The sequence below is a fragment of the Colletotrichum lupini genome, chromosome 1, assembly GCF_023278565.1.
Source record: "Colletotrichum lupini chromosome 1, complete sequence".
Lineage (NCBI taxonomy): Eukaryota > Fungi > Ascomycota > Sordariomycetes > Glomerellales > Glomerellaceae > Colletotrichum > Colletotrichum lupini.
This window is the reverse complement of record NC_064672.1, coordinates 6,580,060-6,596,573: the sequence shown is the minus strand read 5'-3', so window position 1 is coordinate 6,596,573 and position 16,514 is coordinate 6,580,060. Positions and strand designations below refer to the sequence as shown.

General features: G+C 55.1%; 4 protein-coding genes across 4 annotated transcripts; 2 read left to right on the top strand and 2 right to left on the bottom strand.

Moving 5' to 3' along the window:
* Positions 1 to 759: 759 nt before the first annotated feature.
* Positions 760 to 3,329, top strand: CLUP02_01898 (glutamate decarboxylase; the record flags this gene model as incomplete). Its single annotated transcript, XM_049280934.1, has 6 exons — positions 760 to 783; positions 1,207 to 1,553; positions 1,626 to 1,653; positions 1,717 to 1,740; positions 1,834 to 2,430; positions 2,505 to 3,329. 6 exons carry the CDS (start codon positions 760 to 762, stop codon positions 3,327 to 3,329), a joined length of 1,845 nt encoding a protein of 614 aa, XP_049136891.1.
* A 255-nt stretch (positions 3,330 to 3,584) lies between these two features.
* CLUP02_01897 (uncharacterized protein) lies at positions 3,585 to 9,898 on the bottom strand (the record flags this gene model as incomplete). Its single annotated transcript, XM_049280933.1, has 13 exons — positions 3,585 to 3,794; positions 3,911 to 4,014; positions 4,178 to 4,744; positions 4,800 to 5,385; positions 5,453 to 6,190; positions 6,256 to 6,419; positions 6,482 to 6,845; positions 7,688 to 7,837; positions 7,891 to 8,675; positions 8,854 to 9,166; positions 9,346 to 9,363; positions 9,608 to 9,630; positions 9,769 to 9,898. The coding sequence occupies 13 exons, from the start codon at positions 9,896 to 9,898 to the stop codon at positions 3,585 to 3,587; spliced, it is 4,152 nt and encodes a 1,383-aa protein (XP_049136890.1).
* A 1,359-nt stretch (positions 9,899 to 11,257) lies between these two features.
* Positions 11,258 to 11,548, top strand: CLUP02_01896 (uncharacterized protein; the record flags this gene model as incomplete). The annotated part of the gene is made up of 1 exon (XM_049280932.1): positions 11,258 to 11,548. The coding sequence occupies one exon, from the start codon at positions 11,258 to 11,260 to the stop codon at positions 11,546 to 11,548; it is 291 nt and encodes a 96-aa protein (XP_049136889.1).
* A 504-nt stretch (positions 11,549 to 12,052) lies between these two features.
* Positions 12,053 to 16,280, bottom strand: CLUP02_01895 (xanthine dehydrogenase; the record flags this gene model as incomplete). Its single annotated transcript, XM_049280931.1, has 3 exons — positions 12,053 to 13,778; positions 13,829 to 16,030; positions 16,102 to 16,280. The coding sequence occupies 3 exons, from the start codon at positions 16,278 to 16,280 to the stop codon at positions 12,053 to 12,055; spliced, it is 4,107 nt and encodes a 1,368-aa protein (XP_049136888.1).
* Positions 16,281 to 16,514: the final 234 nt, after the last annotated feature.

Genomic DNA, 16,514 nt, shown 5'->3' with positions numbered 1-16,514 from the left:
ATGGAAAACGCGTGCTTTTGGCAACAGAATGTCGCGGCAACATCCCAGAGTCATCCCGTTTCTGTTGGTACTACAAGGTATTAGAACCTCAACTTCTTTTCTTGGCGGGTGCTGATTTGCGGACATTGTTCTCCTGCGCCCCTTTTTGCCCGAGTCTTTTTCACTTTGCTCGGGATTTCCCTGGATGGCTCCGGGGGAACAAGGTGACGGCACATCGTCCCATCCTATCCGTACCTTACAACTAGGCAGATTCTTCACCGATCAGGGAGGAGGCCAGCGGTTAGACGTGTCTCGACTAAGCAGACTTGCAACTCTCTGTCGACACTGTAAGTACGGAGTAGGTACGCTACGCATGCGAGGTGAGGCACTGGAGGCGGCATGGACCGGGTTTACTCTCGAGTACCTGCCAAGGACTCTGTCAATGATGTAGCTGCACCTTATGTAAGGCAGTACGTACCGTTCCACACCGTCTTGTGCCCCCCGCCATCCGTGCCGGCTTCAGGGCACCCCAAGTCGCGCGTCACGGTGTCACCCCACTTGCATCTGCCATTGGCCTTGGCCCTCTCTCTTTCGGTCTCTCTTCCCAGAGCTCCCACTCCACGTCTCCATATCCGGTTCTCTCGGCCTTTCTCCCTCAACGATCCATTGGGCTGGGTGAAGTAGACGGAATGGGCCATGGGATTGGTGAGGATGGAGCTGTGACTGTAGCTGTCAAGTCTCTTTGACATGGTCCCAGCTCTGCCGTCCACCCCGCCAGGAATGTACTCCAGGAGGTACCTCAATGTAAGTTCAAGCTGCGTAGCTACCTTCATTTAGCACCCAAGTGTACCAAAGGTAGATAGGTAGGTAGCTAAATTCGGGTAGCTTCCTTGGTCCCGGTTCCAGTTCCAGTTCCAGCTCCTTGCCTTAGACTTGGAGGTGCAGCTGCAGATGCAAGCGCAGTGCCACGGCCGCCCTCCCAGCTCCGCTTGTTGCTTCCATGGCTTGGCCCTGTGAATGCCCCTCCTCCTCCTGTTCTCTTTCTTCTCCTTCTTCCCCCTCGCTCCCACTCCCAGATTCTCCCATTCTGCTTCTCTCCAACCTGTCCATTCGCCTCGGCCCAGTCTCTAGGTCCAGCTCCAGCTCCAGCTTCGGCTCCAGTAAAAGGTCAACGGTCTCGACTTCATATAAACATCCTCCTCCGTCCGCTTCCCACCACGCTCAAAGCTCCCTTTCTCTCCTCGCACCACAGTTTTCTCACTCCAACACCCTCCGCTACTTCTTCACTTCAAAATGGTTCACCTCACAACCGTCAACACGCCCCCAGACTCTGGCTCTACCTCCGGCGCCGAGGACTCGTCCGCCACCAGCCTCCGCCAGGTCCAGCAGCAGCTCAAGAAAGTCCAGCTCCAGCTCGCTGACCACGATGACTGCTACACCACGAGCGTCTATGGCTCTCGCTTCGCCAACCAGGATCTTCCCAAGAGCGAGATGCCCGAGAGCGAGATGCCCAAGGAGGTCGCCTACCGCATGATCAAAGACGAGCTCAGTCTCGACGGTAACCCCATGCTCAAGTAGGCCTCTCCTTTCGTCATATGCAGGAATCTCTTGTCATTTCTGGCCATCGTTAACCCCCGTCTTCATAGCCTGGCTTCCTTTGTGACAACTTACATGGTGAGTGAATACTTGACGAATCCAATAACCGTAGTGACACTCCAAGCTAACACCCCGCCCCAGGAAGAAGAAGCCGAGAAGCTCATGGTAAATAAATACTCACCAACACCTTCTCCCTCATTATGCAACGCATACACGAACCCAGATCCCGAAATCTAACAATGGTATTCCCACGAACAGGCCGAGAGCTTCAGCAAGAACTTCATCGACTACGAAGAATACCCCGCCTCAGCAGACATCCAGAACCGCTGCGTCTCCATGATTGGCAAGCTCTTCCACGCCGACGTTGGCGCGGGCGAAGGCGTAGGCGCCGTTGGCACCTCATGCGTCGGCTCCTCTGAGGCCATCATGCTCGCCGTCCTCGCCATGAAGAAGCGCTGGAAGAACAAGCGCCAGGCCGAGGGCAAGTCCACTGAGCACCCCAACATTGTCATGTCCTCCGCCGTCCAGGTCTGCTGGGAAAAGGCCGCCCGCTACTTCGAGGTCGAGGAGAAGCTCGTCTACTGCGCGCCTGACCGCTACGTCATTGATCCCAAGGAGACGGTCGACCTTATTGACGAGAATACCATTGGTATCTGCGCCATCCTGGGTACCACCTACACGGGCGAGTACGAAGACGTCAAGGCTGTCAATGACTTGCTGATCGAGAAGAACCTCGATGTGCCTATCCACGTTGATGCTGCCAGCGGAGGTTTCGTCGCTCCCTTTGTCGTTCCTGATCTTGAGTGGGATTTCCGCCTCAAGAATGTCGTCTCCATAAATGTCTCCGGTCACAAGGTAATTTCCCTCTCTCGTGCTTCAATTACCGAGTATCAAACTTCTTGGTTCACTCACTTACACACAAACTACAGTACGGCCTCGTCTATCCCGGTGTGGGCTGGGTTGTCTGGCGCTCTGCCGAGTTTCTCCCCCAGGAACTCGTCTTCAACATCAACTACCTCGGCGCAGACCAGGCCTCCTTCACCCTCAACTTCTCAAAGGGCGCCTCACAAGTTATCGGTCAATACTACCAGCTCATTCGTCTAGGCAAGAAGGGCTACCGCGCCATCATGTCAAACCTCACCCGCACCGCAGACTACCTCTCCCAGTCCCTCGAGGTCCTCGGCTTCCGTATCATGTCCAAGCGCTCCGGCGAGGGTCTCCCCCTTGTCGCCTTCCGCCTTCCCGAAGTCCCCGCCGGCGCCGAGGGTGAGCCGGGCGTCCGCCACTACGACGAGTTTGCGCTCGCCCACCAGCTACGTGTCCGTGGCTGGGTCGTGCCCGCCTACACCATGGCGCCCAAGACCGACGACCTCAAGATGCTTCGCGTCGTCGTCCGTGAGGACTTTTCCAAGTCGCGCTGTGACGCCCTCATCACCGATATCAAGCTCTGCATGGGCCTGCTCGAGCAGATGGACCAGGACGGTGTCAAGAGGCAACAGGAGTACATCAACAAGCACCACCTCACCAGCTCGAAGTCAACCCACAACCATCCAAAGTTCAGAGTTTGTCCCCAAAACCCCCGGGTCCCGCGCGAACCCACCCAGGATGAGATTTCACTAACCATACCGTGTCTGAACAGAAGGAAAAGCATTCCCTACAGGGTAAGACTGGCAAAACGCATGCCATCTGCTAAGCCCTTCCGCGGTTGTTGTCATAAAGACGCAAACTACTTACGGCACGAAATAAACGATTGACACGACGCATACGATGGCTTCTCTGGTGCGGTGGCGGCAGGGGCAACTACGACGGCTTCAAGGCCGAACAAGGTTTGGGTAACGTAGGCTGGCGGTTGGGGATATATACTACACGAGAGGAAAGGAACGGTATTACTTTTTCTCGCACTTGTATTTTGCACAAGAGGTTTGTAGATGAGAAAAGAATACACCAGTCATTGGATCTACTTGGGATGGTCATCAACTAAGCGACCATATCTCTGTGACCTACTAATCTCAGGGTAAGTCAAACTTCAACTTCATCCGGTTCTCCTGCACCGTCTTCTCCAACTCTCCACCGTCATCAGCATAATGCGCCAAATTCAGCGCCAAATCCGCCCACGTATTGCACTCGTCGTCTTGTCGGACATTGTACGCGTCCACTGCCTGGTTAAAGCCCACAGTCACGAGCCACTCAAGCTCTTCGGCCGGGAACGGATGCTGGCTCTGTCAAGTGGAATCGCTCTTAGTGTTTTTGCCTAACAAAACATGCCGAACAACAGCGAAGAGGGGGGAGGGGGGAGGGGGAGGGGGGTCGAGCAGCGGAGGAAATGCAAACGCACCTTGCGAGAATCCCTCGCCACGTCGACGGCCTGCTTCATCAGCCTCTGCCCCAGCGCCGCATCGAGTGGTAATACGGCGTGGAACATGCACCGGATGTACTTTGCTAGCCTGTCGCCCTTCATCTTCTCGAGCTCCTAGATCTCGTTGACGATGACGCCTAGTGTGGAATAGAGAGCTGCGAGCAGTGGAAACACGGCATGGTAAGCAACGGTCTCCTCGTAGCCACCTATGATGGAAAACAATCCGTGGTGGGTTAGGCTGCTTACCTTGTCCAGGCAATTTGCCTCGCAGCGCAATGTCACCCATCGCCTTGAGCGTATTCACGTCCCGACACGTCACCGCCGTACGGATGATGAATCCCAGCTCATCAGTCTTTTTCAATGCCATGGCAGCCTCAAAATCAAACACCATTAAAGTTGCCAGTTTGGCCGTTAGATCGCTCTTCAGCCTCGTATCCAGACCATCGCTCATCTGCTTCTCCAGAGCTGCATTGTACGCCACGACATGCCTCCGCATGACGAGATAATGCTGGAGCTGCTGCTCGACGTTGTCTTCCGTCCGGGCGAGCGATACGAGAGCAGCGGCCGCGATGAAGTCGCAAAACATTGTCCTGAACGCGAGGTCACTCGCAGCTTCAGCAGGGAGATCCTCTGGATAATGCTTCGTGATAGCGAGGCAGCTGTTGTAAAGTCGGATAAGATGCTTTACGTCCCAGCTGTCCGAGTGTTTGAGGCCGAGGTTATACGCGTTCTGGCAGAACCAGTCGAGTTCCTTGACGGTGAACAGCCGGTTACCATCCTTGTCTCTGAGGCCTCGCTGGATTGCCTCGACAGCTAAAAGACGACATGATAAGTCTGTGATGGACTCCGATGAATAATGCACTCTCACCTCCTTCAAAAAGCACAAGCACTTCCTCCACTGTACTCTGCCGCTCCCTAGTCCCCTTTTCGCTCTCAGCAATCGAGACAGCGAGTCGGATATTACACCGCAACAGCGCTGGCAAATGAATCGGAGACGTCTCGCTGAACTCGAACTTCTCCACCAGCTGCTTCATGGCCTGCATCGCGCAGACCTTATCCCCAGCCTGTTGCGCCTCGAGGACGCAAGCATAAAGAAAATTAGGGTCCTCTTGTGCTGAGAGAGCTACTCTTTCCAGACACTGAGCAGCCAATTCTTGGTCGGATGAGCGGAGGGCAGCCTTGTACATGAGGTACCTCGTCATCGGTTCGTTTTGCGCAGTCTCGGACATGCCCTGAAAGACTTGTCGCGCCCTCTCGGCGTTGTTTCTTCCAAGGGCACAGAGAATGAGCTTTCTACGGTCGTCAGTGTACGTAGCTTGAGACTCCTGCGAAGATACACACCTGCCAAGTCTCGACATATTCGCAGGTCCGCCATTTTGGAACAGCGGCTGCAGGGCTATTTGGCACCAGCCATCTGCGAAGTCGAAGTGTCCCTGATTGTAGTTGACTTCGATCTTTTTCCAAATAAGCTGCACCAATATTAGCATTCCTTCTTTTCCATCTCCCTTGAATCAAGCTCACAGTCAAAGCTCCGACTGCCGTAGAAGCCCCGAAAGGCTTACTCAGGTTATCTTGGACGCCTACCAGAACCCCCATCAGCTCTTCTATGGCCCTCATACCATCTCTCTGCGTCGTCTCCATCCATATCCTCAACAATACCAGTCTCTCGACCCACTCTCCGCGTCCAGAAGAGACAATAGTGCCCCTAAGCATCCCATCCACGACGCTCGTCGCCAACGTCGGGCTCTTATCGTGCAACTTTCGTGCGTGATGAACCAAGAGCTTAAAGTGCGCCTCGGAGAAGTTAAAAGAACGCACCATCCGCCTCAAAATATCAGCATAGGCCTCAATGTCAAATATCTCGGCCGGCGCCTTCTGTAAGAGCTCCAAGCGAAGGAGGAGGACCACGGGCTTCTCGCCAATCTCGGACTCGATGTAGCTGACTAGGTCAAGTGCCTTTTCCGAGGACTCTGGCGTGCCGAGGCCCAGAAGCGCGTGAATCAGGGCTTGGCAGACGGAGAGGCGCAGCTCGATAGCGTCGCGGGAGAGAAGCGACAGGTCCTGGGCGTTGATGATGTCGTACCCCCGTTCGAGCCACCTTACCGCCATGCCGAAATCTTCCTTCTTGGAGAGGCCTTTGCCTATCTCGAATAATATCTCTGTCATTTTCTCGGCCGAAGTAAGATCGAGCGCATTCGGCTGGAGGTGTCCCTTGCTGTACATGAACTCCATGACGGGAAAGTTATCCGTTTTCCAGGCCTATCTTCCACGGTCAGCTATAGGAGCGGCCGCATCATCAAACTCAAGAGCGAACTTGCCAGTACTGCTCGGAGTATGAAGTATTCAGCGTCCAACTTTTTACATTCTTTCAAATCATCCGGTCCCAACATTTTGGCCTGTAGCTGACTTAATGTCGCGCTGTATCCCGCCCCCTTCTCGAATACAGTCTCGGCGAGCTTCAGAGCACTCGAGCTGGCACCGGCTTCATCTATACACCATGTAAGTAGCTTCCTCTTCGTCCCAAGAATTCCCGCTAACCTCCCGACTTACCAAGACACGTCTTCCCCGCCTTGAGCGCCAACTTCATCACATGCACCACATCCGCAAGCTGCGGCTCAGCACCGCTCGGAACACCCCTCGCGATGCTAATCATAAAGAAAGCAAACGTCCTACTCCGCAACAAAAGCTTCTTCCTCGCAGCCGGTGCTGCCGCCGTCCCGTCTACATTTTCACGACGTTGTCGGGTACACAGATTCCAAAGCTCCGTCCCCCTCCTGTCAAGTTCCGCCCTCTGGGGTTTCGCTCTTGGACTACCAGAGAAACGGATAATCGTCTCGAGCTGGGGGTTAAGCTCCACGAGCAGGGCGTCGATGGAGAGGGTATCGTTTGCGGAGGGAAGGCGCGTCGAGAGGGCCTGAGAGAATGCTTTCAGACTACAGGTCAGCTTGCAGACCACGAAAGCTTCATCTGCGGGATGCTACGGACTTGCGAAGGAGTTGATTTTGTCCACGCTGCTGTTGCTTTTGGGCGACTTTGCGCACCGTTGAGGGGGCATTGTCCTTGGCGAGGGCAGGCCTGGGAGGTCGAGATCATGTGAACCAGGTGTTCACTTCGTGGAGAGCAAGTTGAGAGCGAATATTGGGCGTCGGGTGCATGACAATAAAAGCATTTCACTTCCTTCAGGAAATAGCGAAGAGGTTGAAAAAGACCGAGAGGTGATACGATGCGAAAGTGGCAAGTGCCAAGTCATTCGCGACAGGCATAAATCTCGTATGCGCCTTCCTCGAAAGCACCTGTATCCGGACACGGGGTTACTCCCCCTAGACAAGCTTCTGACCCGGATCGGAAAGAACAGGACCTGAAGTACATGATGGGAAGCGATTACTTGAGGCTTCAAACAAGAAAATAAGGCTATACTAGATGTGCCTGTTATATACTGGCGGTGGACCGTTCCTCCCGCCTATGCAGAAGAACGTTCAAAATGCAACCGAACCGGAGAATGCTCTGGTATCCAATAACGCCTGCCCCCTTTGATTTTGTGTTTCCAACCCCCCCTCCCCGAAACCAAAGTTTTCCAATAGGTCCCCCTGCAATGCAAACGATTACGGCCGGGCTGGATCGTTGGGCAAGAAGTTACCTACGATGAGTGTAGGGCTGTCTACTTGTCAGCTTCAAAAGGCGCGAGACTAGTGGGTGGGCAGATACCAACATTTTGTGATTATCTCGTTGAATCATAAAAGAGAAGCAGCAATGAACCACCGGGTCTGTCGCCTTGTCGTCTGGGTTCTTTAGTGTGCAGGCTGTAAGTAACGTATCGTGAGCGGGATCGAAGGCGATGGTTCCAAACTCTTCCCAGTATCGCACGAGAGACTCTTCCGTCAGAATCTCGTGGAGTGAGATCTTGCCCTATGATCTGGTTAGTTGCAACGTGACTTGCTTGAAATGACCACAAGACGTACATCGCGTAGGTTCTCCACAGGCACGTGGAGAAGTTCCGCCATCTCATTATTGCCTCTGAAGATCTCTCCAGTTCTCCGCCAACAACACGCTGGCACCGCCATACTGGCAAATACACGGTCGTACTCCATGAGCTGTTTCTCGAACCACATTTCCACGTAGAGCAGTTCCATATCCGTCAGAGCTTGCGCCTTTTCGCGGAACTTGGGTCGGAATCGATCAATCGTTCGCAGAATCTTTTGCTTCGATGATGCAGCAATGTGGCCATCCAGGTACGTGCCTAGTCGCGCGTAGCCCTTGACGTAGTTGAAAGGCTTCAGCAGACCGGCCTCGTACTTGGCCTTTAATACACGGTCCATGCGCTCCTCGGGGGTGTCATTTCCTGACGGATCGGCCGCCTGGAGGTAGTATTCACGCGCCTTGTCTTTGTCGCCCTGAACGATGCTGCCTGGCCGTGATATCGCCTTGCCCTGCTCCAGGTTCTGTGGAGGCAGCATCTGCGAAAGCGCATTATTGCCATTGCTAGCACCGGCCCGGTTATTCCCATTATGATTTCCAAACGTCGGCAGCATATCGTTGGCGCCCGCGGTCCTGCTGAAAGCGGGGCTGTTTTGGGACTCGTCGGAGACAATGCCGCCGTCATCCAGTAAGCTCGTCTGCAGAAAGTCATTCAACAGGTTGAACTCGTGCGTGACTTCGGGGGCGATCAAGTAGTTGTTGGGGTGATAGCTTTGCATGTCGTGGTAGTGGTTCTGGGCCGTCAACCAGGCATCGGAGAATCCAGCGACTGTTCGACCGGGGCGCATCACGTTAGCTTCCGAGTCTCTCTCAAGTTGAGGCTGCTTGTTGTCCTTCTGTACTCCCTGGAGAGCGCAGACGCGTGCAAAAAGAGCAAGGAGCCCCCAAGTACGAACAGCACGGCACTGTGGAAAAGGGGGAGAACAAGCCCGCGGGTGAAGACCTACATTGGTTCACATTGCTGCCGTTTCCCGCCATGCCGGTGCCTGCCCCCGGTGACACGAGGTGCAGCGGGTTCCCCTGGCCCAGTACAGCGGCGCCAAAAGCAGACGCCTTGCGGTCGAAAGGGGGCGGCGGGCCCATGGACCCGGTCGCAGATTGGTCGATGGAGCTTCTCGTGAGCTCAGATTGCGTCGTCTCGGACTCGTCGACAGCGGATGGCGCGTGAGAGCTCTTGGCTTTTTTGGAATCGGCATCGCGGGGCTCATCGTGGCAGAGGTGGCCAATATTGCGCTTGATGCATCTTGTACATGGTCGTTCCTAGGCACAACATGTCAGCGGGTGTGGTACGAGCCAAAGAAACGGCATGCGCGCGCTCATCCCCGCACAGGGCTTCCAGGAAGCCGAGTGGACAGCGCGAGGAGACAGAGATAAACGGACGCCGCAGCAAGGCAGCCCGTCATGTGTCAAGGTTGTGTGAAGAAAGAGATCTTACATACGAGATCGCATGTCATATGCTATAGAGCAGGCAAGACACTATCCGTCAGCCATCTTTTCTCTTTCCCGCTTATTGTTTGTTCAGGCCCTGTAGGTTTCCTTCTGCAGGGAGACGAAGTTGCGCGTATATGCAGGCAGGGGTTTCGTTGGTTGGCATAATCATCGCACGGCAGCAATCGCAGAGACATGATAGTGTCAACACCATGCGCGGAGCCGGGGAAGCAATGCCAGTTATGCTGTTTGGGTAAGGGCTATCTGACTTACAGATCGCCGGCAGTAGACGCAAGCTGGGAGGGCACATGACATTAGCTGGTGCTTCCGCACGACTTGCGGCACTGAGAGAGAGAGTCGCTGCAGCAGCTGCAATCGCAGTCTCAAGGGAGCCCGCGGATACAGCGCGCAGCTGTACGTGGGGTTCAACATACCGTGGTTGACCTTGCGGCGTTTTTTGGGGCTCTTGGCCGAGTGAGCATGGCCACCATTGTTCTCGGTCTTGTCGCGCTTTTCCTTGTCGTCTTGCGCTTCAGACTTTACGTCTTTGCCGTTATCTGGCATGGCGAGAGACCCAGGACGGGTGACGGCAGCAGTTATGGGTGGTGGTGGTGGTAGTGGGAGGAGTGGTGGTGGTGGAGGGCGGGCTCGGAATCAGTTCAATGGGGCAGCGGCTCCCATTGGACCTCAAAGGTTACGCAGTAGACGAGGGTTCGCAGATCATTTGACACCGGGGGTGAATAATGCTAATCGACCGTGGTGTGCTCTCGAGTGTCTGCGCAAAAGATTGGGCGTGGCGGGTTTCTGCAGACAGAGTGGTAGGGAAAACGAGGTTGTCGCGTGCGGGTAGCCGGCGGGCTGAGTTCGGCTATGGTTGCTTTGCTTTGCTTGCTTTCGGATTCGTCCCGCCTTGCAGTTCTCGAGTTGGACACAGATTGCAAGGGATCCGTTGGAAACTGCCGATCCTCTTTTCCAAGTTCCTAGGTAGTCCTCGTCCTCCTGGTACGTTCATTCGCTTCGGGTCCGGGGATCGCGGAATCGTGGGCGTTTTCGAGCGTGGTCGCAATTTGTGGTGTAGGTGTAGGTGTTGGTGTTCTGGTCGTGGTGGCTTTGGACAGTCGCATGGAGAAGAAGAAAAAATGGGTGCGGGCTTTTGGCGCAATGAGCAAATGATGATCAGTCCCAAGGGAATGGGATGGGAGCTGAACCAGGCGAGCCAGGCGAGAGGGAACCAACCTGGTACCTTGGCTGAAAGCTTCGCAGAAAAGGAAAAGGGAAAAAAACGACAACGGGCAGGCGGCGTATCCGTACCCAATTGCCATGGGAAGTGGGTTAGCTAATTGAGCACCCGGCATTCCTTCCCACCCACTTCGACACATTAGCCTTTGGGACGAGCCCAGGACAGGCAAGATCGATGTTGTTGTGTTCCTGGTAGTGGAAAGTACCTGACCCAAGCGGGGGATGCTACTTCGTCATCTCACTCAATCTTCACTCACTCACTCAATACTGCGTACGATTTCACTCATCAACCTCAATCGTGAGAAACCACTTCACTAAACTCTGAGGTCTACAGCCACAATCTTATCAGTAAATCACGACTCACGGCACGGTATCCAAGGCTGGGCGCAGCTGTGCAGAAGTGGGTTACAACCAGTAATCGTCATGTAATGAGGTATCCCCCCTCACCTAGCTGGTCGGACGTCGCCCGATGAGACAAGCAAAATGAGAGCGAGAGAGTCGCAGAGAGAAGCGGTAGGGGAGAGAATGCGATTTGGTTTCCCCGCCTTCTCCTTCATCCCGACTTGTCACCTTTTACCTCGGTGAAGGTCTCATCACGCACATTTACGACTCGGTGACATTTTACGAAAAGGTACCTCGGTCAATCATCTGCCAATTCAAAGCAATGATATCACACCAGCACGCATGGCACAGACATTGCTAGAGGAACCCACCCGTCAATGCAGCTTCCCTTCTGCCCTACGAGCTATCTTTAGTCGCTGTTCCCGAAATCCCCTGAGCAGCTCCATCACCACCGTCGCATCAAACCAAACGGTAAATTCTTGGCTCTCGAAAATGTCAAGGCAAGCCCGCAAACCAAGTGGTCCTTCGTCCCATCTTCTTCTGACTACAACGATTCAGCCAGTATTACTAGTGTACCTAGTCAATTTGCGCTCCAACGGCAGCGAAGCAGAATGGAAAAGGACCAACGGCTGAGAGCTAGTATTCTCCAGTCGCCTGCAGCATGCAATGTAATGTAAGCATGAAACCACAGCCCGCCATTCGGCCCAAGGTGGTTTTCTGCTTCGCTCTCTCGCACTCTCTTGCTTCCCCTCGGCCGCCCTGGTCCACGGCTTTCCAGCTGAGAGATAATCACTACCGCTTCCAAGTTCGTGCTGCTTCATCCATCGCCCCGGCTACCCCGGCCCCAAAGTCGTCCCCCTCATCATCCCATCTCTCTGTGCTCACGGGACTTGGCGATTTGGGGGCGCATTCGAGATCGTGTGACGCATTGCTCTCCTGGGTACTTCGCAGTAATGGTTATGCAATACTACAAGGGGAGAATTGAATGAAGTGACACAACATATCGTAAAATCTTCGTCAAGTTCGCCAGACTCTTTACGAATTGAACACCAAAAAATCGACACTTGAGCACCTAACCCCTCCAAGAAAACAAGAAAAGAATCCCATGCAAACCGAAAAGAGTCTTGGCGCCCGTTGCTAAATGGCTACGAAAAAGCTCTTCTCCCCCTCCTTCGGCAGCACCCTGGCCCTCCTCATAATCGGATCCTCGCAGCTTAGCCGGATCCTCTCGGGTGTAGCCGGGCTCTCCAACCTGAGCAGGCCATCCCCCTCCCGGTCCTCCCCGACCGTCGCCGCCACCCCGTACTGCGCCCTCGACGCCTTGAGCGCGTCGCGGATCGCAAAGAACACCGCGCTGCCCATGAACAGCGGCGGCTCGCCCACGCCCCTCGATCGTTGAATCGTCCGCAGGTCCTTCCACTCCACGTCCTTGAGCAGCGTCACGTTGAACTCTTGCGGAATGTCGCGGAACCCGGGGATCTTGTACGCTCCCGGACCCCGCGTGAAGAGGTTACCCGCCATCGGCCCGTTGCGAAGCCAGAGCGACTCCTCCATCGTGAAGAGGCCTAACCCTTGGACAAAGGCGCCCTGGATCTGGCCGTAGTCGAGCGCCGGGTTGATGGACTGCCCGACGTCCATCTTGATGTCGGCCCGGAGGCACGTCCACGTGCCGGTGAGTGTGTCAATCTCCACCTCGGCCGCCGTGACGCCCTGCGTGAAGTAGAAGAACATCTTGCCCCTGTTCTCGCCCCACGTGTACCCGATCTCCGGTGTCTTGTAGAACCCTTGCGCCGAAAGGTTCACTCGGTCAAAGTACGCGGCGTGCGCCAGATCCTTCATCGTCGCGCCGGGTCCCAGCTTCTCCCTGTACGGCGCCAGGCGCTCGTTGAGCTGCGCGCACGCGTTGTAGATGGCGTAACCGTTGAGGTCTGACGAGGCCGACGCGGCCGTCGCTGAGGCGTTGGCCACCGTGTTGGTCGCCGTCTCGGAGATGAAGACGTTGTCCAACGGCACCTCGAGAGCTTGTGCGGCGATCTGCGTCATCTTCGTGTGCAGTCCCTGACCCATCTCCGTACCGCCGTGGGCCACCAGGACGGATCCGTCGTGGTAGATGTGTACGAGAGCGCCCGCCTGGTTTAGGAAGAGGGCAGTAAAGGAGATACCGAACTTTGTCGGGATGATTGCTAGGCCACGCTTGCGCCACTTGTTGCCATCGTTGAAGCGCCGGATAAGCTCTCTCCGCAGCTCATACTTTGCCTCGTCCTGAACTTGCTTGTACATCAGTGGTACGTGCCAGTCAGTCAGGGGCTGGTTGAAATGCGTCGGCTCCAACGGCTTGTAGAAGTTGATCTCACGGAACTTCTCGACTGGCATGCCCAATCGATCCGCAACCTCCTCCATGTAAGTCTCGGCAATGAACATGCCCTGAGGTCCGCCAAATCCTCTAAAGGCCGTGTTCGACATGGTGTTGGTCTTGCACAGCCGGCCGCGGATGAAGACGTTGGGAATCCTGTAGCAGCCGTCCGAATGGGACATTGCTCGCTCGCAGACGGCCGCGCTCAAGTCGAATGTCCAACCGGCGTTATTGAAGACGTCGAGATCCAGCGCTTGTATCTTGCCGTCCTTGTTCACGCCGACCTTCCATCTGCCCAAGAACGGATGGCGCTGCCCCGAAGTGACCATGTCCTCTTCTCTCGTCAGCATGTAGCGACACGGCCGCCTCGTTTTCCTCGCTGCGAGCGCGAGCGGTGCGCTGAGTTGGATTGATCTCGTCTCCTTGCCTCCGAAGCCACCACCAAGTCGCTTGACGCGAACGACGATTTTGTTTGCTGCTACGCCCGTCATCCGAGCAACAAAGACTTGTCTACAAGCTGTTAGTACAAAAACCACAAATTTCATGAAGAGTGAGCTTACGTCTCGTTAGCGTTTTGGGTGCTGGAAAACACCTCCATCTCGCCATCCTCGAGCTTGGGGACTACCAATGAAGCCTGCGTCTCGAGGTAGAAGTGCTCCTGGCCACCCATTCGCGCCGTGCCGGTGAAGATGTGATCGCAGTTCTTGAATGCCTCTTCAGTGTCGCCGTTCTTGATCTCTCGGTAGTAGTTGTGGAAGCTGTCCTTTTCGATCGCTTCTTCGATTGTCAGGATTGATGGCAGGTCCTCATACTCGACCTTGACTGCACGTGCGGCCTCAGCTGCCCTCGACGCTGAAGTAGCCAAAATCATAGCGATGGGCTGACCAGCAGTATGAACCTCGCCTTCGGCAAAGAAGAGCTCGTCAAAGTGGGGAGCGCCCCAGCGGTTCTGCTCAGGTGAATCGACGTCGCCCTTGTCGATATAATCGACGACACCAGCCATATTCAGTGCGGGAGAGTAGTCGATCGACTTGATCTTTGCGTGAGCTTTTGTCGACAGCACGAAGCAGCCATGCAGCTCGTTCTTCGCCACCGGTATGTCGTCGATGTATTGGGCCTCTCCAGTGACTTGCTTCAGAGCGGCAACATGGCTCTTGGACTTGCCCACGGTCTCCTGCTCGTACGCAGCAGCCGCGCCGTGGTCTTCGGTTCCGCCAGAGATGCCACGCTCAAGTTCGTCGACCGCCTCGATATCTATATGCTCGCTCTTCCCACCGAGATTGGCGATGACGTCGTGGTAGAAACGGTAGAAGAAGCTGAAGGCGAGCGCCTTTCGGTACGAAGCCATGCCTCCCGGAACGCTGAATTGCAGGTCAAAGTCGGTTCCCAAGGCATTCATTGCTCCTTCGAGGGTCTCGAGCTCTGCAATGCGCTTGCCCACCAAGTACTCCATGGTGTTCTTCGCGGCTACTGTCATGGCCGCCATTCCACCGTAGATGAGGTTGCACTCGGTCACTACGCCATCGTCGTCCATCTTGATCCGTAGAGCACCGGTCACGATGGCAATGTCGTCGTCTTTCCTCTTGGCCTGCTTGTATGCTCTGAAGAACTCATTCTTGGCAGCCGTCACGGGTATCCTAATGGAAGCAATGATGGCGTCTTGAGGAAGTGCTGTACGTCGGTATCCTGTGAAGAACTGTGACATGGGGATCTCGGTCTCTTCGCTCTGAGACTTGGCCACCAAGACGGCATTGGCTGCCCAGAGTACCGGGTTCAAGTCTGAGATGGGCGATGCAGTAACCAAGTTCCCAGCAGGGGTACCAACATTGCGGATCTGTCTGCCAGCAAAGTACTTGAGTTGCTTGTAAATGCCCTCAAATACCTGGCCACGAGCGTCTCCATAGTGACGTGTTGCCACTTTGCTAATGTGCTCCAAGTCTGTCAGGACGACGTTTCCTCCAATCTCTAGGTGGTCATCCTTAAATTCGTACTGTCGCAACTCGGCAATGTCACAGACGAAAACGGAGACGGGGTATTGTGCCGCCTTGAACTTTACTTCAATCTGGGTTTCGGTGCTGCCACCGATAATCTTGGCTGCAGGGTGTACGCTCTTGATATCCAGCAGCTGCTGAAGGGTTACTGGCCTGTACCACTTCTTCCTCTTGTTGCCGAACGAAAGCGGCCTCATCTCGTGCTTCTTGAGGGCGGGTGGGAAGATGAGTTCGGTATCGGGATTGTACTCGATGAAGCCGGGGGGCGTGAATCTCTTGATAGGTTGGTCATCAAGCTTTGCCTTGTCCATGCAGCATCCGCCCTCCTTCTTCTCGCCGTTGCCATTCTCCATGCAGCAGCCCGAACCACCATTCGTCCTCGCCTTTCCACATCCCCTCTCGACGCTAAATGTCTGCGCGGCCTCGAGAATAGGCTTGTAGCCGGTACACCTGCACAAGTTGCCATCGAAGGCTTCCTCGATGTCTTCTTCCGAGGGCGAGTCGTTGTTGCGTAGCAGAGCGTACAAGCTCATGACAATGCCGGGGGTGCAGAAACCACACTGACTGCCGTTGCTCTTCGCCACGCGCTCCTGGGTGGGGTGTGGCCTCTTTGTGTTTCCGATGCCCTCGATGGTGATTACGTGCTTGCCGTCGACACTGGCTAGGGGTGCCAGACAAGCGTTTACGCTCGCATGGTAGATCTGCTTCGTCGTCGGATTGAACTGGGAGATGACGACGGTGCAGGCACCGCAACCGCCTTCGCCACATCCACTGATGGGTGTTAGTGTGTGTCATGATTGCTTCAATCTCCTGGGGGCCAGAAAGCTAGGGCCTGGACATACAGCTTGGTTCCCGTCAAACCGATGCCTCGCAAGTACTCCAAAAGAGTTAGCTCGGGGTCAATCTCGTCTAGCACGACCCGGGTGCCATTGAGGTAGAAGCGAATGGTATCGTCAAAGTTGGTTGTGAGCGAGTTCAAAGGCCCGACATCCCGCTCGGGGGAGATGGCGATAGGCGCCATGTTGCCAGGAAGCTGCCGAGAACCAGTTCACAGTGAGATGTGATATCAGGTAAGCACTCAGCACGCTTCGAAGGTCTTTGGGTAGGAGGATGAGGAGGGAGTGTAAGGAGAGGGAAAGGAGAGGGAAAGGAGAGAAAAGGAAAGGGGTGTAGGTGCGCTTAGGATGGTGGAAGAGAGACAACCCCGCAGCTTTATTGTAGAAAGAGAGGCGAAGACGATGCTAATTCAGGTTGA